We start from the raw sequence: 24,519 nt of genomic DNA on the forward strand, positions 1-24,519 counted from the left end.
GAAATTATGAATATTTAAAAACAAATGTTTTTTGAAAATTTATCATCTGGAAAGAAGGAAAAATAAGGCTTTCTACAGTTGAAAATAGTAATTTTTCAAAAAGGTTGACAGGAAAAATATCTAAACAAACCATTCTTGATAAAGAAAGGAGGCAGTTTCAAATTAAAAATATAAATTTAAATGAGGCAATTTTTATAAAATATTGATACTAGCTAAAATCACATGCATAGGTACTTAATAACAGAGGACCAGCAGTGAAACTTAAATATGATAGGATTTATCAACAATAAATAAACATTTATAGTGCAAATCGTGCAGAAAAATTTCTCAAAGCAAAGACCATAGCAATCATTCTAATCTGTACAAAATCAGTCTCAGTTCTGTATACAATCTATACAGGGTATCTATGAATTCAGTCACTGTGATGAAATACCAATTTGCAAATCATACATATTAATTTGCTTATTAGTCTTGTGTCATTTCTGTCTTGGTAGGTTTTCAGGAAAATCTGAAAAGAAAAGAACATAGAAAACCCTAAGATTTAACTTAAGATGATAAATTCTCATCTCTTGATATTCTCTTCCAATTCAGACATGTCTATAAGAAGATAACTGGACTATGAGGGAAAAGAGGTGGGGAAAGGATTCTAGCATGTTCACATAAACAATTACTCAGTGCCCACTCTCTTCTTAAACTGTGATATGAAAAATCAACCCCTCCCCAAGGGAGTGACAGTATGATTTAAAAAACAAGATATAAAACAAGTCAATGTTGGCACTAACGTTACGTACAACTAGATGAAGAGAAGGGGCAGATGAGTTTGAGGTGGAGAGAAGAAATTCCTGCCATTTCCCTCGCTATAAATGCTCCCAGGGAGGTTCCCATGCTCCCTTCTCAGAGTGCACTGCTTCAGCCCACCTGAATGAGCACAGGACCACAGACATGACGCTAATCTGCTGGCCAAGCTGCTGCCGGGTCAGCCTATCTGCTGGGGATTTGTAGTGAAACCCCGGTTAGTCGCCATGAGCTACTTGAACCATCCTAATACGGTCAGGCCTGTGGGCGGCAATGGTGGAGCATGTGTAAGTGTAACCAAGAAAGGCTCTCTGAAGAGCAAGGTGGGGGAAGCACATGAGAGTGAGAGACAGAAAAGAACAGAGATGCAAAAATGAGAAACAAGCAGCCTTGGCAAGGGTGTGAGAAGAAGCCTTTGGTTATTACAGCCTCCTGCCCTGTTTTCAAGCTCAGCATCTGAGCTGTCCTTTCCTACATTTTGGCTCTACAAACTATCTCTGCATTGTTCAATAACACAAGCTTTTACTCAAATTTGGTGGGGTGGGCAATAGTTTTTACAACCAAATCACTCCTAAAACTAGATAGATGGAGAGGAAAAGGAAGAGAGTGTTGGGACTGAACAAAGACATAGTAATAAGAGAAAGAACATCAAATGGAGAACATATGGGGAAAATGGAAAATTAAAGTGGGTGCTCTCGAATATATGCCAGATTATAGAGGGCTTAAAACCAGAGAGAAATTTAATAGTGATACTGCCATTGCTAAGTTCTAGAGCAGAGAAATTATACCATTGGCTGGTTTTAGGAAGATCATTCTGTCAGTGCTCTATAGGAAGGGGAAAGCCTCAATTCAGGGGACTGGCAAAACATTTACTGGAATAATTCTGGTGTGAGATGGAAAAGAGACAGACTAGAAGTTCATCTAAAAGGAAGAAATGACAAAGGAGACTAGTGAGAAATGTCAACTAAGTGATACGGTTTACTCCATATGCCAGCTAAGAGAAAGGTACTAATCATAGATATTTATAACTCTACATACATAGCTGTCAAACACTAAAAAACAAACAAACAAAAAAACAAAAAAGAAATTCATTTAAGGCAACAGCACAGTGACAAAATATCCAAAAGATTTCTATTGGTTAAATGCTTATGTATATAAAATTATACATAATGTTTAACACAGAGCATTTTATATGTTGCATGTAACACAAAAGCTAAGACAGAACTCAACAGGCACTGGTAAGAATACTTCAATTAAAGAATACTCAAACTTTCTGGAAAACAATTTACCTATAGTGGAGCATGGAACTGGCTGTGCGTTGTTATTGCTTGTTGAAGTTTCTCTTCCTTGGCTCTTCTACAGTGGCAAATCTAGAAGATTTAAAGTACCAGTCACTTCTCCAATGATTTACTTACTGCTTCCTACATTAGGACAGAATTCATATAAGTATCCTTTAACTTGTTGACATTTTTTACTTTTGAATGTTTAAGGTAGCTCAGAATTTAAAAACCATCACCCCACAAACATTGAATTGTATTTGGAAGATAACCTTTGCCTGTAAACTTCCAGAATGTAAAATAAACCTCTTTATATCAATTCTCTGATTATGTAATTTCAAATATCTGTGTTTTAAAAATATAAAAATCCTACTGTTGTTAATCAGGAAGATTAATAAAAACTTCAAGGTACAGTTATATAATATCAACGAAGAATAAACTAGAAATCAATGCCTCGCAAGTGCTATAACCATAGTTTTTAATGTGCCTAAACTTCAATTTTCTCTGATGGAAAATGGGGATAACAAAATCTGGCCACGTTCCTTAAAAGGATATGCATATATATCATATACATTTTATAAAGTTTATTAAGAGAAGGTTACTTTTAAAATGTGATGTTTCAGAGAAATTAGGTAAATATTTAGAACTTTATCGAAAGGCAAGATACTGTTAAATAGACTTTCTTGATCTTTCTTTAAATGTAATGAAAATCAGAACAGAAAAGAAACTATTCCAGAATGTTCTCAATAACATTTACAAGTTTTAAAATAACTAAGTATACATTATTCCCTTTTGAAACAACTTGTTGAACATAAGAAGGTGCACAGCCTACAACCATTGACTAGACTTTAGCTGATATAGTAGCTTTAGAACAAAATCATAGTAAGATGCTGCTATCATTCTTAAAGAACAGAGGTTCTTTCGTCTCTTCTCATGGCACTCAAAACTCCAGCTCAGTACTGCGCTAACGTTTGCTCATGAATACAGTTAAGTAATTGGATATTACACTGTCTCTTGTCCTCAATTGAAGAGTATTACATACTGTTCTCTTTTCCATGAAGCTACTGAGAAAATCATCTATTTCGGTTTTTCCCTCTAAGAAATCTTCAGCAATATTATCAGATTCTTCCTCAGCTTCATGAGCAGCTACTTTCAATCTTGCCTGCAAGGCACTCGCACTACAGCTCTGAAAAAGAAAATCAAGCGCTCAGTTTATTTACACCGCTCAGAAAAATGAGACGGGGAAGGGAGGAGCAATTCATTGTACGCCTTATGTTGAGTCTTTTTGAGGAAATCTGCTACCACCCAAGTCCTCAGCTTTTGGAGATAAGGGTAGATACCTACCACAAAAAAACCCAATCCAAAGCTGCAAACCAGTAAATGAGGGAAACTGGGCCAATCAATGTCTTCTGGGGATTTAGGAATTAGGTCATTGCGGTAGGCACCCTCTAAGAGGACACCTAATTATCCCCAGCTCCTGGTGTTGCTGCCCTTGTGTAAATCACCTTCACTTGAGGGTGGGCGGCACACAGGGACACACTTCTAATGAATGTGGCGAAAGCGATGGGAATAAATTCAACCGAAAAGGCACAAGACCTGCACAAACACTGCTGAAAAAACTGAAGAAGTCATGAATAAGCAGAAAGACATCTCGGGTACATGGACTGGAAGACTTAATACTGTTAAGATGACAATACTACCCAAAGTGTTCTACACAGTCAATGTGATTCCTATCAAAATCTCCATGGCATTTTGACAGAAAAAGAAAAACCCATGCTAAAATTCATCAGAATCTCAAGTGACCCCAAATAGCCAAAACAATCTTGAAAAGGAAGAATAAAGATGCATATTTGCTGACTTCAAAACTTATTACAAAGTGACAGCAATCAAAACAGCGCTGTACTGACCTAAGAGACATGTAGACAAATGAAAGATCAAGCCCCAATATATACCCTCACATACATGGTCAAATGTTTTCAAAAAGTGTGCCAAGACCATTCAGTGGGGGCAAAGACAGTTTTGGACAAACAGTGCAGGGACAACTGGATCTTCACATGCCAGATGAAGGTGGACCCTTATTTTACCTCACATATAAAAGTTAACTCAAAAAAAATTAACTTAAAGTGGACTGAAGACCTAATTGCCAGAAAGAAGACTATTTTTAATAACAGTCATGCTAGTGGGTGTAAGGTGGCAACCCACTGTGATACATCACGTACACGAATGAACCGTTTTCTTATCACCCTTGCCAACACTGGTCATCTATCTTTGCAAGTCTGGCTCACATGGATGATGTAAAATTTGATTATTTTTATCACTGACAGGCTGAATGTCTTTTCAAACGTTTCCATTTATTTATTCATTGAATATTTATCGAGTATCTACTATGTGCCAAGCACTGGACCCGGTACTGGGTATATGGGGGAATACAATACGGCATGTTTCTGCGCTCATTGCAACAACGGTCTAATGAAATGATTTGTACGCTTTAGAGTGAGAAGACTGACTCATCGTCCCCAAAGACTCTGAGTGAGCACATCGAGACACAAGCGTAGGAATCAAGGTTGTATTTTTTAAGTGTTTCAACAACCATTTCAAGCAATTATAAGTGGCACAGAAGACAGAGTATACCTGTAGGCTTATTGGACATTCATATTTCTTTTTGAGTTTCTTGTTCTTTCCTTTGCCTATTTGTCAGGACTCTTTATGGGCCACTGGCATTCGTACGTGCTACATATGCTACAAATATTTGTTTCCTTTTAATTTTGATATTATAATCTTCAGTATATGCATGTTTTAAACTTACAGACAGATAAACAAAATTAATTTTTTTTATGCTTCTGCCTCTTGTATGATACTTGGAAAGCATTTTCCCACCATAATCTCATAATTACCTTTCATAATTCTGGAATATTTTAAGTGTGTATGGTGTGATACAGGGATCTTCTTTCTAAATGGACTGCCAATTAATTAATTTATTAAACTCTCAATTTTTTCTAACCCATTACTCATATGGGTTAGAGTCTATTTCTGAATTGCACAGTCCACTCCATAAAACTATTTTTCTCTTCCTACAAAAATAATCTTTTAAATTATGAGGTTTTATAGTGTTATTCTAACACCTGGAAAGCGGGGGGTGGTTTCTTCTTCCATTGATTCTTTTTGTTCAAGCTCTTCCTGACCACTTTTAACCATTTAGTTTTTCAGATGAACTTTAGAATAATCAAACTGGAAAAAACAAAACAAAACAAAAACAACAAAAAAAAACAACTCGGGATTTGACTAGAAGTACATTAGAGGCACCTGGTGGCTCAGTCGGCTAAACATGTGACTCTTGGATTTTGGCTCAGGTCTTGATGTCGTGGGTTGTGAGTTCGAGCCTGACATCAGGCTCTGCACTGAGAATGCAGAGCCTATTTGGGATTCTCTGTCTCCCTGTCTCTGCCTCTTCCCCACTCGTGCTCCCTCTCTCAAAATAAATACATAAAATAAAACTTGAAAAAGAAGTAAATTAAATTTTTTGGGGTGCCTGGTTGGCTCAGTCCATGCTGAGCATGGAGCCTACTTAAGATTTCTTTCCCTCTGCCCCTCTCCCCTGCTCACGCACTCTCTCTATAATAAAATTTTTTTTAAAGTAAATTTTTAAGTTATTTTGAGAAGAATGAAATCTTTATAATAGTGGATTCACTCCATGAATATTCTAGGTTGCTCCATTTACTCAAGTGTTCTTTTTTGTCATTCAGTAAAGTTTCCTAACTTCCTTCACCGGGTTCAGTTCTAGGTATTTTACAGTTCTGTTGCTATTGTAAATGAGTTTTTTTCTCTACCTCACTTTGCATTAGTAGCTGCTGGAATTTCGGGAGAAACTTTCTCAATATGCTAGGATTTTTGCTTATTTGATTTTTGCTTGTTTTTGGTAAACAACTATTTTATTTTTTCTTTTATACTGTACCTCTTTTTTCTTGTCTTGTTGCAGTGGCCTGAACCTTTCCAGCATTGCTAAACAGGAGTTATATTGGGGCATCACTGTCTTATTCCTAATGTTAAGGGGATCTTGAAAATGTTTAGCAATTCAGATTTTTGCTGTTGGTTTCTAATATTCTTTATCAAGTTAAGGAATTAATTTCTATTCTTAGTTTACTAAAAATTTATAAAGAATCATAGGAATATTGTGAAAAGCTTATTCAGTATCTACTAAACTCTAATGTGCATCCAAGAGTATTTCATTGGATTCTCTCAGATTTTCTGGTTAAGAGGGAGGACAGTTTACATTTGATTCCTGACTCTGACACTTTCTATTTATATGACATCAGGGAAGTTATTTAATATCCCTGTGCCTCAGAATGCTTATCTGTACTATGAAAAAGTAGTACCAACGCCTACCTCCTAGGATTTTGAGGGAACAATGGGCAATATATGAAAAGAACATAGTGCAGTGTAAGTTGAATTTTATAAATGCTTCAAGTAATTTTATAAAGTGATTTTTATTTTTTATTTAATTGGATTTCTAGCAAAGAGTCTACTATTTGTGGTGACTTAAACTTTATAATTTCATGTCTTCCCGTTTGCTAAGTTTTCATTTAAGGTATCTGTACATAAGCTTAAAAGTGAGACTAAAGTTCAAGTTTTTTGTACTTATGTTTTATGTACTAAAGTACTTATGTTTTATGTACTAAAATTAAGTACTTATGTTGTACTTATGTTTTATGTACTAAAGTACATAAGCTTAAAAGTGAGACTAAAGTTCAAGTTTTTTGTTGTTAGATTTTATTATAGAAGGTAAACTGGCATTATAATAACATTCCCAGAAAAGTTATTTATGGGGCTTTTTGTATTTTTCTGCTTTGGAACCAAATATGCTCTTGCATCAGAACAAATCATTTATAATGCCCCATAACTGAGAGCTATTCATCTCACTTAAAGGTATCAAACCTTATAAAGAAAGTCACCTAATAAATGCTTTCTGATAATGAAAGTAAGAATGTGGCTCATGCATATTGAGATTAAAAATTCCTATGGGGTTCCTGGGTGGCTCAGTTAGTTTAGCGTCTGAATCTTGATTTAGGCTCAGGTCATGATCCCAGGATCATGGGATCAAGCCCCATATTGGGCTCTTTGCTGAGCATGGAACTTAAGATATTCTCTTTCTTTCTCTTTATTGGGCTCTTTGCTGAGCATGGAACTTAAGATATTCTCTTTCTTTCTCTTTCTCTTTCTCTCTCTCTCTCTCTCTCTCTCTCTCCCCCTCCCCCCACCCCCCCCTCCCCCGCCTCTCCCCAGTCTTGCACTCTTTCCCTTAAATAAATTCATTAAATGTAAAAATAAAATCTTATGGTAAAGGAAAAGAGCTAAACATCTTACCTCACTAAGTTCATGCTGCCTTTGCATCTTCTTTTCAAAAGTAGATTTCAGTTGTGTAAGCAACTCATACTAAAAGATTTTAAAAAAATGTTATTTGATTATATTTTTAAGTTGTATGAATTTCTTTAAAATGGTAACTAACTCACCTTATCTAAAACAATTTGCCTTTTGGCTTCCAAGCTGGGCTCCAAAAGAAGATTTTTTCCTGTAAGATAAATTTCTGGTTTATTTCTAGGTTAAAGATCATATTTTTCTCAGACAATTTAAGAAGTAAGGAAAGACATACTTGCTAGCTCTTCAATACTTTTTACTAAGTCATCTTTGTCGGTAATGATCTGTTTTAGTTGAGGCAAAGTCACAAATTGTTCCAGTAATATCTCCTCTTGTTCATTCATATCTGTAAGCTGTGATACACTGGCAACACAACAGAAAAGTTCATGAGTGTCAGTCATCTTGTTTTCTCCGTGATGACATATATTCACAATTTTTCCATTTTATTCAGTTGACAGGGCTCTACATAATTTCTGAACTATCAGTTTTTATATATGTGTGTAAGAATGCAAATTATGACCTTAAAAGCAAATAAAGTATCAACCAACCACAATGGAACACAAATTAGTCCGAGTGTAGCATCCAATCATGACAGGAGAGTAGGGTTCATGAATAGTCACAACAAGTTAACTTCTCTGTACCTGTTTAGCTAAAAGGTGTGGGGTTATCATAATAAAAGGTGGGTATTTGCATATGTGTGTGTACAGATTCATAAAATATTTAAAGAAAAGCAATCATGGTGGACTAACCAAAAGTCAATATCCATAGGGTGAAAGCGGGAACTGGATGGGTGGATAGGAATGGAAGCTAAACCTTTATTAGTTTTGACTAAAACTTTATTAGTTTGACTACAAGGATTAGTTTAAACCTTGATTAGTTTTGATTAGTTTTGATCCATATTAAAGCATTATATAATTTAAAAAAATAAATTAAAAGAAGTCTATAAAATTCAGAGTAAATAGAAATAAATGAAACTGGCTTTTTTCTAAGTTACATACCATCCAGAGAAGTATTATTCAGAGACTTTAAAAAATAGTATTAGGCTGTACATTTCAGCCACAAAAGAAATACAAAAACACAAAAGTATAAAAAACAAACTCTTATCCTGAATTCAAGAATCACAGTAATAATATTGGTACTGTAGTTTTGAAAAAGAACAAGTGCCTTTCAGAGAAAGGACTTTAGGCCTGAGAAAATAAATTTCATGATGATCCCATGGCATCTTTGTTTTGTCAGAAAGGACACAGAAGCCAATGTCAAGAATTTGCTAGTGACTAAAGACAGAATGTTTAAGTATCAAAAAGAATAATGACTGCAATAGACTGAAACATATCAAATACAGTTTTAAAAAAATCTACGAATTCTTAGTAGAAAGTAGATTCTACTTTAAATTCTTAGTAGAAAGAACTACTTTCTGAAAGAACAGAAACAACTACAGAAACAAACCAAAACCTTTGCGTATCAGAAAGTTGGCAGCTCGTGTGTGCATCAACTCAATATTCTGAAAATTGATAAAAAACCAAATAAGCATTTGTCTTTCTGTTCTTATATGAAGTGTATTTAAATACAACTAAATAGTTGATTAAGAAAGTTCATCTTCCTGGGGCTCCTGGGTGGCTCAGTCGGTTAAGCGTCCGACTTTAGCTCAGGTCTTGATCTTGTGGTTCATGGGTTCGAGTCCTGCGTCGGGCTCTGTGCTGACAGCTCAGAGCCTAGAGCCTGTTTCGGATTCTGTGTCTCCCTCTCTCTCTGCCCCTACACTGCTCACGCTCTCTCTCTGTCTCAAAAATAAATAAACATTAAAAAAAAAAAAAAAGTTTTTAAAGAAAGTTCATCTTCCAGAATTCTGGCCTTTTCTGGAAGTAGAAAATCACATTTGCAACCTTTAACAAAATAACGGAGAGCCAATAATTTAGATGTTTCAACCTGTCTCAGTCTTAATGTCACTAAAAATAGGGCAATCAGACATCATCGTTGCCTTATACAAATGATATAAAAGGAAGTATGTACTAATTATGATATAAGTATTCTTGCCAAAAGAACTGAACCTAAATCTTTTTTTTTTTCACCACTGAGGTATAAGTGGCATATAACATTGTATATGGTTAAGGTGTACAGCTCAATAATTTGATAAAACTGAACCTAAGTCTAATTAAAACTCTATATCTAGCTACCAAATAGGGAAATAGGGAAATAGAAGAACATCTTCACTGGTACTACAATGATGCAATTAGGCAAAAACAGGATATAGGAAATTCTATAAGCCAAATAACCAATTTCTTCAACAAATATATAATAACATGACATGTATATAACTTATATTACCACATATATGTATTTACATGTGTATATGTGTGTGTGTATGTGTGTATGTGTATATATGTGTATATATATATGTATGTATACATATATACATATATATATATACACACTTACATATATACTGATAAAAATGGGGGGAAATGGTTCACAACTAAAAGAAACATAATAAATATGGTAATCAAATATAATAGGTAAACCTTGTTTTGATCCTGATTCACCTAAACTACCAACGAAGAGATTTAATTATTAAGATCCTGGGGTAATGAGATACTATTAAAGAATTATCATTAATTTTGTTAAGTATGATGCTATTGGGGTTATGGTAAACACAAAGTCCTTACCTGGTAGAGAAATTTAGTAAAGAATTGAGTAAAAATGCTATGTTTGGGATCTGGTTTAAAATAATTCTGACCCATACCCACACTTCCCAAAAAGGGCTACAAGGGTATACGATGCAAGACAAGCAAAGAGGTTCACCTTTTTGTATTTGTGACATTTTCATAATAATTTTTTTTAAAAGAAGAAAAAAAAGAATCCTTTATAACATGGTAAGAATAACAGTACCTACTTTATGGGGTTGCTGCAAACATTACAGTGCTTAGAAAACCTTAACATGTATGGAATATAATATAAATCTTCACTATTATCAGCAGAAAATAATAAATCACTACTTGCTAAAAATGACTGAAACACTGAGTCAATTATGGTAAACATTTTTTTTTTTTTTAACTGTAGGATTTCTCATGGGTATCTGGCTGTACATCCCTGGTAAGAGATATCCCAAAGACAAAAAAAACTACAAAAACAGATTTTTAATTACATTCAGAAGCATTAGTAATAACAGCCTTATACGTATTATAAATCTTCAATGCGGTATAAAGGATGTAACGTTTCCCAAAGTTGAGTGGCCACAAAACAATTTTTCATGAAGTGTCTGAGAGAAGCAGTGTTCCATGAAAAATAGGACCTTAAACTTGAATACTACAAATTTATTTCCCATCAATTTGAATACAATTTGGCTTGTAAAAACACTGTGCTATTACTTTATGAGAACATTAATATGTTTCTCTATGTACAAAGTTCTACCTACAAAAGGAACAATGAGAAGGTCTAAAATAGGCCAAGAAATATTTGAAATCGCTGGAGATAATGTACTGAGAAATAATTTTCACAATAACGTAAGCCACAAAAGAGAAAGGACATTGTTATCCTGGAAACTATTATATCATTCCCAGTATCTAGAAAAATCCCTGGGTACATAGTCAATAAATTCAAACTACAAGACATAAAAGTGATTTATAAAACTTTCCCACTAAGACAACCACAATACAGAAATAGTGAAGATAAAAACAACCCAAAAAACCCTTTTTCTTTAACATGGATATGACCATGATGATCTGGTCAAATAGACAATGAATACTAACGTCACTCTCCCAAGATTTTTACCTTAGTTCTGAGAGTTCTGGAAATGCATCAGGGACGTCCGGCATCTTGTAACCAAAACCATTTTGGCTTATCTAAAGAGAGTTTGAAATGGTATTAAACTTTAGCCATCTTTTTTGACTGCTCCTATTTACTTATAAATGTAATTTTTAATGGATCACATCTTACAATTATCACCTTCATCTTCTCATCTTCGCACTTTACATTGTCCTTATTTTTCCCCCTCCCTTTTTTTTTTTTTTTTAAAGTTTATTTATTTTGAGAGAGAGAAAGAATGTGGGCAGAGGGGAGCAAGAGGCAGAGAGAGAGAGGGCGCGAGAGAGAATCCTAAGCAGGCTCTGCTCTGTCAGCACAGAGCCTGATGCAGAGCTTGAATTCATGAACTGGGAGATCATGACCTGAGCCAAAGCTGGACCTTTAACCGACTGAGTCACCCACGTGCCCTCCCCTTCTTTCTTTATTTTCTTATTTTTCAGCATACCTTGTATATATAGGGTTAATTTTTTTTTTCTTTCGTGGGATCATGTGAGTAGCTCTTTCCTGGGCAAGTATATGACTGCTAAATAAAACTTTTAACTGTATCTGTAACAAGTGCAGAGAATTATCTGTGGATTTCACTGCTACATAAGAATACATTTGTCTCATCTGAAAGACACTGAATATAAACAAAATTTAGTAAATTGGCAAAAGTCTAAATAGTTGCATAACTAAGTTCCACAAGACAGTAGGGGAGATAATAGGCAATCCGTTGTTTAAATTAAAACAACTTTTTAAAATTGAGGATCCTTGGAAAGTTCTCTTGTAATTTTGTTAATACTAATTATAATAATTTTCATGATATTCATAATACTTGTTCCTAATATTCATTAATATAATGATGAAAGGTATCAGAAAAACAAAGTCCACTTGGGTCTATATTCTTAATTATTTACAAACACCACAACTAGTACAGTTGAATAAGGTTCTACAATATTTGAGTATTACTATGGGCGAGACTCACTGAAGGTTAAAATGAAGGTTTTTAAATCATTTTATATGTTTTATTCACATAATCTCTCAATAACATCCCACATGGTAACAGGTACCACTTAATTTTTTTTTCTAATGTTTATTTAGTTTTGAGAGAGACAGAGACAGAATGCATGTGGGTTAGGGGCAGAGAGAGAGGGAGAGAGAATCCGAAGCAGGCTCCAGGCTCCGAGCTGTCAGCACAGAGCCCAATGCGGGGCTCGAACTCACGAGCTGCGAGATCATGACCTGAGCCGAAGTCGGACGTTCAACTCACCGAGCCACCCAGGCGCTCCCAGTTACCACTTAATTTAAGAACAATTTTTTTAAACCAGTGAGACACTTGAAGCCCTTAGCAAGGTAGAGAGCAGACCCTCCAGTCTGAGACCTACTTCTCTTTCATGATCACTTCATGTCTATTTCCTCTGTGACAGCTAGAGATCTATTAAATGCAGTTTCACAAGAATGCAATTTGGTTTATGCCTCCAAGACTTTGTCAGTACTACTGCCTTTTCACAGAAAACTTTACATAACCCCTCTCGTTCTGACAAATTCATTACCATCTGTCAAAATCTGGCCTCAAACATAAACAAATACATTCACTTATCTGCCCCATTTTAATTGAGCACCTACTCTGTGTATCAGGGGTGGTTTGAGGCACTAAGGACAAAGTGGTGAAAAAGCAGAAACACATTTTTTATAAAAGCATCGCTTCTAGGTCTACCTCAGTTTCTAGGAGTACTGTATCTTCACCGTAATTCCAAACTACCTCTTCTACTCTACTGGAAGTTTCATATTTGCAATTATTTGATAATTTGCTGGTCACTTCTGAGTTTGTTACTGGAGCTGAAAATGCGATTTAATCTTTTATCTTTTGTGCTTTACTTAGTGGCTGCCACAAGAAGGCATATGATAAATATTTCTTGACTGGACGATCTCAAGGATACAAAATGTCTAGAAAACTGAAGATACCCACCGGTGCTGAAGTGTCTGTTGTGGGAACAGGTAATGGCAGATTTGAAAGGACGCCAAAAGAAGGAGCAGCGGGTTTGGCTGTTGTGTAACTTGTTGTTGAAGAAGAAATAGTGTCAGCAACAGACAAAGAAGTGATAGTCCTGTTAGCTTCTTGTGGCGGATATGGAGGAAGAAATGGAAAACCCTGAGATGCGTAAGGAGGCATCCCACTTGGATTACTGTATAGGCTAAAAAGAAAGACAGAAAAAACATTAGATTAGACATTAGGGGTAAACCTATAAAACTATTCCCACATGGTTCTAAATAACAATGGCCATGCAACAGAGATAGAATCTTGTTACTATAATCATAGAACTGACTTAAAATATTATATAAACTGATAAAATATGACGCCACCCCAATAAATGTGGTTTCCATGAAAAAGCACAATGTTTTAGAAAACATAATATTCAACCAGTCAGAGAAGAAGTGAACAGACAGGCTCTTTTTGAGTTTTGAGCATTCCGTTAGCATTAATCACTATCTTCATAAGAAGAATGGAGGACGTTTAACCCAGAAAACGTATTCAAGACAGGTTGCTTGGATTGTAGCTCTCATTTTATCTGGAAAAATATGACTGCTTTTCTAAAAGATTTCAAAGGAAAATAGTTAAGTGCAGAGAAGAACTGCTAAAAACAAATATAAAACATAACTCATTTTATTGCGCTTCACAGATACTGTACCTTTTAAAAAACAGTGTTCACGACAACCATGCATCGAAGTAAGTCTAGTGGCACTATTTTCCTAACAGCATCTGCTCATTTCATACGTTGGCACCACATTGTCATAATCCTTGCAATATTTCAAACTTTTTCATTATTATTTTTGTTATGGTGATCTGTGATCAGTGATCTTTGATGTTACTATGGTAACTGTCTTGGGGTGCCGTGAAGTGCACCCGTGTAAGACAATGAACTTAACTGATAAATGTGTGTGCTCTGACTGTGCCACTGGCAGGCTGGTCCCCATCTGTGTCCCTCTTCCCTGAGATGTAATATTGAAATTAGGCCAATTAATAATCCTACAATGGCCTCTTAAGTGTTCAAATGAGAGCCACAGGTCTTTTACTTTAAATCAAAACCTAGAAACGATTGAGCGTGGTGAGGAAGGTGTATCAAAAGCCAAGACAGGCAAAAAGCTAGGCCTCTTGGGCCAAACAGCCAAGTTGTGAATGGAAAGGAAAGGTTCTTGACAGAAATTAAAAGTCCTATTCCAGTGACACACAAATGAAAAGAAAATGAAACAGACTTAATGCAGACGTGGAGAAAATGTTAATGGTTTATACAGAAGGTCAAACCAGACGTAACATTCCGTTAAGCCAAAGCCTAACCCAGAGGAAGGCCCTAATGCTCTTCAGTTCTACGAAGGCTGAGAGAGGTGAGGAAACTGGATTAGAAAAGTGGGAACTCGGCAGATTTTGGATCGTGAGGTTTAAGGAAAGAAGCCTTCTTCGTAACACAGAAATGCAGGGTGAAGCAGGAAGTGCTGATGTAGAAGCTGCAGCAAGTTCCTGAGACGATGGAAAATAACTAATACAGGTGGCTACACCAAAGAATGGATTTTCAATGCAGACAAAACAGCTTTCTGTTGGAAGAAAATGCCATCTACGACCTTCTAAGGTAGAGAAAAGAAGTTGAAGTTGATGCCTGGCTTCAAAGGTCCAAAGGACAAGTTGACTCTCCTGTTGGGGGCTAATGCAGCAGGTGATTTTAAATCACCATTCAAAAAAAAATCCTAAGGCCTTTTAACAATTAGGTGAAATCTAGATAGAGAGTTAAGATGGAAGAGTTGTATGGAGACTTTGAACTTGTCTCATCCCTGAAACACAGATCAGCATCAAACAATTTTGAACACCTAGGAAAATGATCTGAGGATTAATCCAACAATCTGTGTAATGTGAGCCAGAGAACTTGGCAGGTACATGGTACAGAGAGGTGAATTGGGGGAGAGAAAAACCATGGGGCCATACAGGGTAGGGAACCATATTCGCGCAGAAAGGACAGAGACAAAGAGAAAGAAGAGTGCAGCGCGCTGAAATGAAGGAAGAAAACAGCTGGAGAGAAAGAGAGAAATAAAGAGTGAAAGCACTCACAGAGACTGCACAAGAAACCTGTTCCTCAAAGCCACTGACGGGGAGAAAGGAGAGGCTTACAATAGGGCCAGGATTCTAGAAACAGTGGAGCACAGAGTCTGAAGTTTCGGAGCTCAGGGCCTGGAGGTGCCCTGGTGAGGAAGCAGGACCAATCCCCAGGAGCAGGCAGTGGGGTCTGAGGGTTCCGCGTGCCACACAGGGAGAAGCAGTTGCCCTACCTACAATGAACTGCATACTGCCATACGTTTTCGCCGAGGGCAAAAGTCCCAGCAGACCCCAGAGTGCTGCCACATTTACTGATATTGGAACAGAGATGCCAGAGTGCAGCAAAACCTGGCGCCAGCTGTGTGTTGTGATTTACCGTAAACTCTGAGCCTCTGCCACTGCGTGATCGGGCAAATGTTTTCTGGGACAAGATGGCACCTGGCCATTGCTCGATGAGACCCTTCCCCCAGAGAATCAGCATGGGTCCAAGTAGGGAGGGTCTCTGAAGTGTGGGTTTTGAAATGCAGTCCCATGTGAGATAAAACTCTAGAAGGAGACAGCTTGGACACAGACAGGGTAAAGGCGGGGAGTGGACGGAAACCTGAGGCAAAGGAGCGGTGCTTGAATGTGTGTCTGTAAGGGCACAAAATGCCCATGCCAGAGACCAAAGAGCTGGGTGAAGCCATTTCCACCTTTAGCGCACACGCATACACACTTATGAGCTGAGCAGTGCCACCAAATGGACAATGGAGCCGTTACACCAAACCCCACCCATTTGTAGTCTCCAGGCACATGCCCCAGAAGAGCAGCACAAATCCCTTCAAACTGCTTGGTCTACTGTTCCTTTTCTTTGCTTCTGTTTTTGCCTCTGTTGTTTTCTTTTTTCTTTCATTTTTTTTTTTCTCTTTCGCGGGTAAAAAGAGTTCTATTTTCTCTTGAAAATTTTGATACTACTTTATTTTATTCCATTTTAATATTTAAAAAATTTTTTAAACTTTTTTTTTCCTTTCTCTTTTTTCTCTTTTCTATCAAGCTTCTTTCAAAAAACAGAATGAAACGTACCTGGCATTGGCTTCCTTTATTTGATTTTGTTTTGTTAATATTTTTTTAATTTTTACTTTTTATTTTATTGTTTTTCTTCTCCTAAAATGACAAGACAGAGGAATTCACCCCAAAATAAAGAACAGGAAGAAATGATGGCCAGGGATTTAATCAACACAGATGTAAGTAAGATGTCTGAACTAGAATTTTAAACCATGATTATAAGAACACTAGCTGGGGTTGACAAAAGTATAGAAGACACCAGAGAATCCCTTTCTGAAAAAAATAAAAGAACAAAACTCTAGTCAGGGAAAATTAAAAATGCTAAAACCGAAATGAAATAATGAATGGATGCTGTGATATACGAAGCAGAGCAGTGAATCAGTGATATAGAAGATAAAATTACAGAAAACAATGAGGCAAAAAAGAGGGAAAATGGGCAAAATATCGTAACATAAAACTTAGAGAACTCGACGACTTATTAAAAAGGAATAACGTTTATATCATAGGAGTCCCAGAAGATGAAGAGAGAGAGAAAAAGGGGCAGAAGATATATGTGAGAAAACTAGAGTGGAAAACTTTCCCAATCTAATAAAGGGCACAGACCTCAAATTCCAAGAAGAACAGAGAACTCCCATTAGATTCAACAAGAATTGACCATCAACAAGGCATATTGTAGTGACATTTACAAAATACTTAACAATTTAAATGCATATTATTTATTTTTCTTGTCTGATTGCTGTGGCTAGCGTTTCCAATACTATGTTTATTAAATAAAATTAGTGACAGGACATCCTTTCCTCATTTTAAGGGAAAAGCTCTCAGTTTTCCACTACCGAGTATGCTATTAGTTGGGGGCTTTTCATATATGGCCTTTATATTTCGTGGTATGTTCTCTCTAAATCTACTTTGTTTAGAATTTTTTTATCATGTATGGATGTTGTGCTTTGTCAAATTATTTTTCTACACCTACTGAAATGATCATATCATTTTTTATCCTTCCTCTCAGTGATATGATGTACCATATTGGTGGAGTTTTAAATATTGAACCACCCTTCCATCCCAGGAATAATGCCACTTGATCGTGGTGAATGATTTTTTAATGTATTGTTGGATTTGGTTAGCTAGTAGCATTTTATTAAGGATTTTTGCATCTATGTTCTTCAGAGGTTAGTTCACTTTTTTGTGGTGTCTTTTTTCTGGTTTTCTGATCAGCCTAATGCTGCCTCAGAGAATAAATTTGGAAGTTTTCCTTCCTCATGTATTTTGTGGAATAGTTTGAGAAGAATAGTTATTAACTCTTCTTTAAATGTTTTGTAGAATTTGCCTGTGAAGTCAACTGGTCCTAGATTTTTGTTATGTTGAGTTTTTTCATTACTGATTCAATTTCCTTGCTAGTAATTCATCTGTTCAAATTGTCTGTCTCTTCCTGTTTCAGTTTTTGTAGGTTATATGTTTCTAGGAATTCATCCATTTCTTCTAGGTTGTCCCAATTTGTTGGCAAATAATTTTTCATAATATTCTCTTACAATTGTTTGTATTTCACTCATTTGTTATTTTGTTTATTTGGGTTCTTTCTCTTTTTTTTGATAAGTCTGGCAAGAGGTTTATCAATTTTATTGATTTTTTCCAAAGACCCAGCTCTTGGTCCTGGTTTCATTGATCTTTTCTACTGGTTTTTGTTTGTTTTAGTTTCTGTATTATTCACTTCTGTGCTAATCTTTATTATTTACTTCTTTCTTCTGGTTTTGGGTTTACTTAATTCTTTTTTTTTTTTTTTAGCTTCATTAAATATAATGTTAAGTTGTTTGAGATTTTTCTTCCTTCTTGTGGCAATCTGTACTGCTATAATCTTCGCTCTTAGAACCACTTTTGCTGCATCCCGAAGACTTTACATCATTATGTTTTCATTTTCATTTGTTTCTATGTAATTTTTAATTTCTTCTTTGATTTCTTATTTGACCCATTCATTGTTTAGTAGCATGTTATTTAACTTCCATGTATTTGTACTTTTTCCAGACCTTTTTTTTGTGGTTGACTTCTAGTTTCACAGCATTGTGGTCTGAAAAGAGGCATGTTATCAGTTCAATCTTTTCAAATTTGTTGAGACTTGTTTTGTGGTCTAATATGTGTTCTAGTCTAGAGAATGTTTCATGTGTACTTGAAAATAATATGTATTTTCCTGCTTTAGGATGCAATGTATCTATCTGTTAAATTCATCTGGCATAGTGTGTCATTCAAAGCCACAGTTTCTTTGATTTTCTATGGATGATATGTCCATTGATTTTAGTGGGGTGTTAAGTCCCCCACTATTACTGTACTAGTATCATTTAGTTCCTTTTTGTTTGTTGTTAACTGTTATGATTTGGGTGCTTCCATGTTGGGTCCATAAACACTTATAACTGTTATAGCCTCTTGTTGGAAAGTCCCCTTTATTATGATATAGGACCTTCTTTATCTGTTACAGTCTTTGTTTTAATGTCTATTTTGTCCAATATAAGTATTGCTACTCCAGCTTTCTTTTGACCTCCATTTGCAAGATAAATGTTTCTCCAACCCCTCACTTTCAATCTGTTGGTGTCTTTAAATTACTTTTTTAATGTTTATTTTTGAGACAGAGAGAGACAGAGTATGAATGGGGGAGGGTCAGAGAGAGGGAGACACAGAATCCAAAGCAGGCTCCAGGCTCTGAGCTGTCAGCACAGAGCCCGATGCGGGGCTTGAACTCACGGACCGTGAGATCATGACCTGAGCTGAGGTCAGACGCTTAACCAACTGAGCCACCGAGACACCCTTGTTGGTGTCTTTAGGGCTGAAATGAGACTCTTAGAGGCAGCAGATACATGAGTCTTGTGTTTTTATCCATTCTGTCAGCCTATGTTTCTTGGGGTAGTTAGTCCATTTACATTCAAAGTAAGTGTCAACTGTATATGTATTTATTGCTATTCTGTTACTTGTTTTGTAGTAGTGTCTATTGTTTTTCTCTGATCCTTTCTTGTCTTGCTGTTTCCTGGTTTGCTGGGTTGTTTTTTGTTTTTTTTTTTTGTGATATGCTTGGATTCCTTTCTCCTTATTCTTTGCTCACTACTTTCTTTTTAATATTTATTTTGAGATAGGGTTGAGGGATAGAGAGAGAGAATCCCAAGCATGCTCCATGCTGTCAGCTTGAGGCCCAATACAAGGCTCAATCCCACCTACCAACAGATCACAACCTGAGCCAAAATCAAGAGTTGGAAGCTTAACAGACTGAGCCATCCAGGCACCCCATCTATTACTGGTTCTTAATTTGTGGTTATACAAAGCATAGGTTTAAAGGACATCTTCTGGATATAGGAGTCTGTATTAAGTTGATGGTTGCTGATGTTTGAACCCACTTACTCCTCTCCCCCACGTTTTAGGTATATGGTATCATATTTTACATCCTTTTGTGATCCCTTGACTGATTTTTACAAATATACTTATTTTTCGTATTTGTAGTCTTTCTTTTCCACTCAGAGGGTTCCTTTTAATATTTTTTGTAGGGCTGGTTGAATAGTCATGAATTACTTTCGTTCTTGTTTGTTTGAGAAACTATTTCTCCTACTATACTGAATGATAGACTTGCTGGATAAAGTATTCATGGCTGCAGATTTTTCCCTTTCAGCACTTTGAATATATCATGCCGCTCCCTCTGGCCTACAAGGTTTCTGCTGAAAAATCCACTGATACCCTTATGGGTTTTCCTTAGTATGCAACTGTCTTCTTTTCTTTTGCTGCTTTTAACATTATTATCTCTTTCTCACTACTTTCTGCCATTTTAATTACTATGTCTTGGTATGGATCTCCTTGAGTTGATTTTTAGAGGGGATCTCTATGCTTCCTGGGTCTGGAAGTCTGTTTCCTTCTGCAGATTAGGGAAGTTTTCAGCTATTATTTCTTCAAATAAATTTTGTCTCCCCCCCCCCCCTTTTCTTCTGGAATCTCTACAACGTGAATATTCTTATACTTGACAGTCATTGAGTTCCCTAAGAGTAGTCCCAATTTGCATCAATTTTTTTTCTTTCATTTGTTCAGCTTGGTTACTTTCCATTACTCTTTCTTCTAGATCATTAATTTGTTCTTCTGCTTCATCTATCTCGTTATATATTCCAATAAGTCCATTTTTAATTTCACTTATTGTGTTCATCTCTCAGTGGTTCTTTTTTATCTCTTTGTTAAGGGTCTGATGTCCTCCACTCTTCTCAAGGCCAGCAAGTATCTTCACGATCAATACTTCAAATTCTCTAACATGCCTACTACTCATATCTGTTTTACTTAGGTTTCCTGCTGTGGTTTGGTCTTGTTCTTTCATTTCATTCATATTTCTCTGTCTCCTCATTTTGTCTAACTCTCCGTGTGCTAGGAAGGCCAGCTACATCCACGAGATCCTGCAGTGTCTTGCAGTGCAGTGCAGTGCCTCCTGTTCCTCAGGACCTGGCACTTGGGCGGGGGGGGGGGGGGGGGGGCGGGGGCGGGGCGTGCCTCTGTGTGTTGTGTGTGCCCCGTTATGTTCCTGCCACTTTTCCCTTCAGTCCAGTTTTCTGCAGTGGCTTTCTTGGTCTGCTGTGGGTAGTGTTTGGTCCCAGGGGAGTGAAGTGCACTGGTCTGCCTGCTAAATAAGACCTGGAGCCTCTGCTGTGGGGACTGAGATGGCCTAAGTGGACCTGCATAGAGTGCTTGGGCAGGGCAGGCACTTTTAACATGTTTTGCTTTAGGCTTTTGCAGCAAATGCCTTAGGCTTTTGTGTATTGGGGTGCTGGCAAGGGCTGTGCAGGTCTTCTGGGGGAGGGAACTCACAGTGCTGGGGACTGAAGCAAGTGTGACTGGTGAGGGCATATCCAATGAAGCATGGGGCGGCAGGCCCTGGCATAAGCAAGTTACATAGCAAGTGTTGGTGCCACACTGGTTCCCACAGCTGTGTTTAAGCTGAGGGGACGGGCAGAGAAAAGACATGTGCTAGCTCCTTTTTTCCTAAGTGGGGCGGGGGTGGGGGGGTCCTGAGATCCCTGTTTCTCTGGACAAACTCTGTGATGAGTAAATCACTCTACCTTCTGTGTGCCCCAGGCATTTTTCAAATTGCTGAATCTGTGCTGTTTCTGTTCAGGATGTTTGGAGTGTTGCCTCTTTAAAGGCCGGAACTCAGCTTCCTAAGGACCTCTGGGTTCTCCCAGAACAGAGCACAGATTTTTACAATACCAGGCTTTATGTCCCACTGGTTGTAAGGGACTGCATACATTTTTGCATATAGGAGAGAAGTAAATTCTTGTTGCCAGAAGAACTGTGGCATTTTGTATTTTCAAAACATCTACAGATAGATTTCTTGACCTTTGCCACTCTATCAAGAGATGGGAGTCTAGTCCCCTCCCCTTTGAACCTGGATGGGACTTTGTGACTGACTTTAACTGCCAGATGTGAAAATTAAGTGAGCCTTCAGAGTATTTCAATCCCTGGATTTGCAACCACAACAGTTAATGCAAAAGATGAAACAAAGACGAGCTGTCTCTAGTAGTCTCTAATCAAACTGCAGATTCACAAGGAAAATACATGTTGTCAAGGTTTGATGATGTGTAAAAACGATTTGAAAGGTATTTTTCAAAGCTGCTGAAAGATGTGGAAAATTAAAAAGATAAAATAACCAATGGAAACACAGAATTATCATCTCCAAAAAAAAAGCAAAAAGTTGTACCATAAAAGAAATGTAATCATGACCAAGTACATGACTTAGCAACAGGGAGTATTTCCAGAATCAAATTAATGAAAATATCAAACATGAAATTTAAGTAAAAATCATGACCTCAATCACTGAGAGACTGGAAGGAAAGCGTTTGTGAAAGATAAAGTCTCATCAATCATAACAGAAGGCTGATACACCTAAAATGAGAGAATTAAGAGATGTATGTTTATATTATATTTACGTTATTCAGAAAGATGAAGGTAAATATTAGAGAAGCAGCTAAAAGAAGAAAACGCAGTTGCCTCTCAAAAGTATAAATTTGTCTGTGCGAAGGTGGGAATGTGGAAAAAAAGAGAACTGCCTTTTAACATCATTTGAAATTTTAAACTGTATTATGTGCACTCCGATAAAAATAAGTAAAAATAAATATATACATATAGGTTTTTTGTTACAAATATACTTACTATGAAAATGCTGTTGAAGAAGGAGCTAAAACTGGAGGATTCTTCCAAAACTCATCCAATAGACTCTGAATAATTTTTCCAAGATCTGAATGCATTGTAAACTGAAAGTAACAGTATACAGGAAGATTAAAATCACTTTCAGAATCAGTCTTATTAGGATAATGTCATCCTAAAACTTAATCTTAAATCCCCTTCTGCAAGTCAGGAAGTAAATGAAAAACAAAGGATATTGTGTCAAATGACCATATGAGCAATCTACAACTTCTAATATTTTCCTATACACTCGATACCATAAATCAGGTTAAAAATCTATTTAACCAATAATGGAGCTAAAATATTTCCACACTTTTAAAAATAATTTTAAGGTTCAATGATAAATTCTGAGAGTACATATAAGTTACAGTTCCTCACATTAATCAATTATTTATGTATCCTAAGAACTTGGAGGCATATTTGAATTTTATCCCCTCCTGACAACTATGGAAGATCTACTATGAACCAAAGTTCTAAGATCAACAGGTCCTCATCACAGAAAAACAAATAACTTTCAAATCAATATTATCTATTAGATATAGTGACTTTTTTTTCTCGGAATTGTACTGATTCCAAATGAGATTTTAAATGCATTTTAGATTTCTGAATATACAGCAGAAAAGTAATACACCTGTTATACTACTCTGAAATAAATTATACTGTATACATACGTTGTTTACTAATGGAGAGGTAACATAGACTCCTTGTTTATCCATTAAGTGATGTCGTATTGGTGGATAAACACTGATCACTGGTTTTTCCTGAGGAAACTGTGGAGGGAGCAATCTGTTCAATGTAGAACAGATGAAAAACAAAAAGACAAGGGTTATGTTATATAGTCATTAATGCTAAAACAAAGTTAGTTAAAAGCAAATTAAATTTTCATACTTTAATTTGGATTAATTATTCACAGTAGTAAGTGCTCTCTTATGGTTGTTGATTGAAAATATACAAAAGGATCTACTTTGGCAACAATATCATAAAGTAATTCAATATAGTAAAACCTTCTTAATGTGGAATATGGATACCCTGAGTTATAGAATATTCTTTACACCAAGTCAATTAATTGCTTTCAAACACAATAAACCAAGCTACGTAAAATCTCAGATAAAAGTCAGATCAGGCTATTTGTACGAGGTGAACCACAGTAACCCAGTCTGGCTATCAGCTGGACCACAGTTTCTGTCCATATAATTTCCTCGTGGTTTTCCTACTTTTGAAATACTGCCAAGAATTATTTCACCATCTACTGAATTTTTAAAGAGTGAATAGATAAAAGCCAAAGTACTACAATTAAAACACTGTAGCTATCATCATGCCTTGGTTCTATAAAGTTCTCTTCTAATTGTCCCCATTAACACATCTCTCCCAAGTCTGAGGTCAATCACATGGTTTCAAGTAAAGAACAGTAAACTCTCAATACAAAAAAAAAAAAAAAAAAAAGGTGAAAATCTGAACCTTTCTGAACTACCACAAATTTAAAATCAGAGATCGAAGTCTTAAAAAATGGGATTTTACTGGATATGGATACTGATTTCCAAACCTCTCAAGGAAGAATATGTCCCTTTAAACGGTCTCTCTGTTCGCCTGCTGGCTCAGATAACTATTTATTTTATAGCACTGTCAAAAAGAAAACTGGGTCCTTTTTGGCTTTTCCTACTAAAGCATATGGGGGACAAAACTACTTCATTTATATAAAGACGTTAAAGTAGTTTGGTAAAAAAGGCAATGAATGGTCTTTGAAGCACAACCGATCTGGGTTTGTAATCCTGACTATGCTGTTCACTACCTATGTGTCTGTAATTTGCCCAATTTGCAGGACTGTTGTGAGGATTCAAAAAGCTCCTCTATATCAAGATAAGCCAGCATCATGCTTGGGACTGTTATACGTTCACACTTTCATTCACTTATTCAACTAGGATTTCACAAGGCCTTTTCTGT

At 36.3% G+C, this 24,519-nt stretch overlaps 1 protein-coding gene across 1 annotated transcript in view; it reads right to left on the reverse strand.

Annotated features, from left to right (window-relative positions):
- Positions 1-255: 255 nt before the first annotated feature.
- The window catches only part of VPS37A (VPS37A subunit of ESCRT-I), a 45,145-nt gene continuing 20,881 nt past the window's right edge, over positions 256-24,519 (reverse strand). The window contains exons 3-12 of the mRNA XM_007098964.3: positions 23,250-23,364; positions 22,546-22,646; positions 13,234-13,459; positions 11,253-11,323; positions 7,720-7,847; positions 7,580-7,638; positions 7,434-7,502; positions 3,115-3,258; positions 2,085-2,165; positions 256-508 (exon numbers count right to left, since the gene is read on the reverse strand). Of these exons, the coding sequence (XP_007099026.2) occupies positions 2,085-2,165; positions 3,115-3,258; positions 7,434-7,502; positions 7,580-7,638; positions 7,720-7,847; positions 11,253-11,323; positions 13,234-13,459; positions 22,546-22,646; positions 23,250-23,364 (994 nt within the window). The 3' untranslated portion in view covers positions 256-508. The remainder of the gene's footprint in view (positions 509-2,084; positions 2,166-3,114; positions 3,259-7,433; positions 7,503-7,579; positions 7,639-7,719; positions 7,848-11,252; positions 11,324-13,233; positions 13,460-22,545; positions 22,647-23,249; positions 23,365-24,519) is intronic.

Source organism: Panthera tigris, chromosome B1 (genome assembly GCF_018350195.1).
Source record: "Panthera tigris isolate Pti1 chromosome B1, P.tigris_Pti1_mat1.1, whole genome shotgun sequence".
Classification (NCBI taxonomy): Eukaryota; Metazoa; Chordata; class Mammalia; order Carnivora; family Felidae; genus Panthera; species Panthera tigris.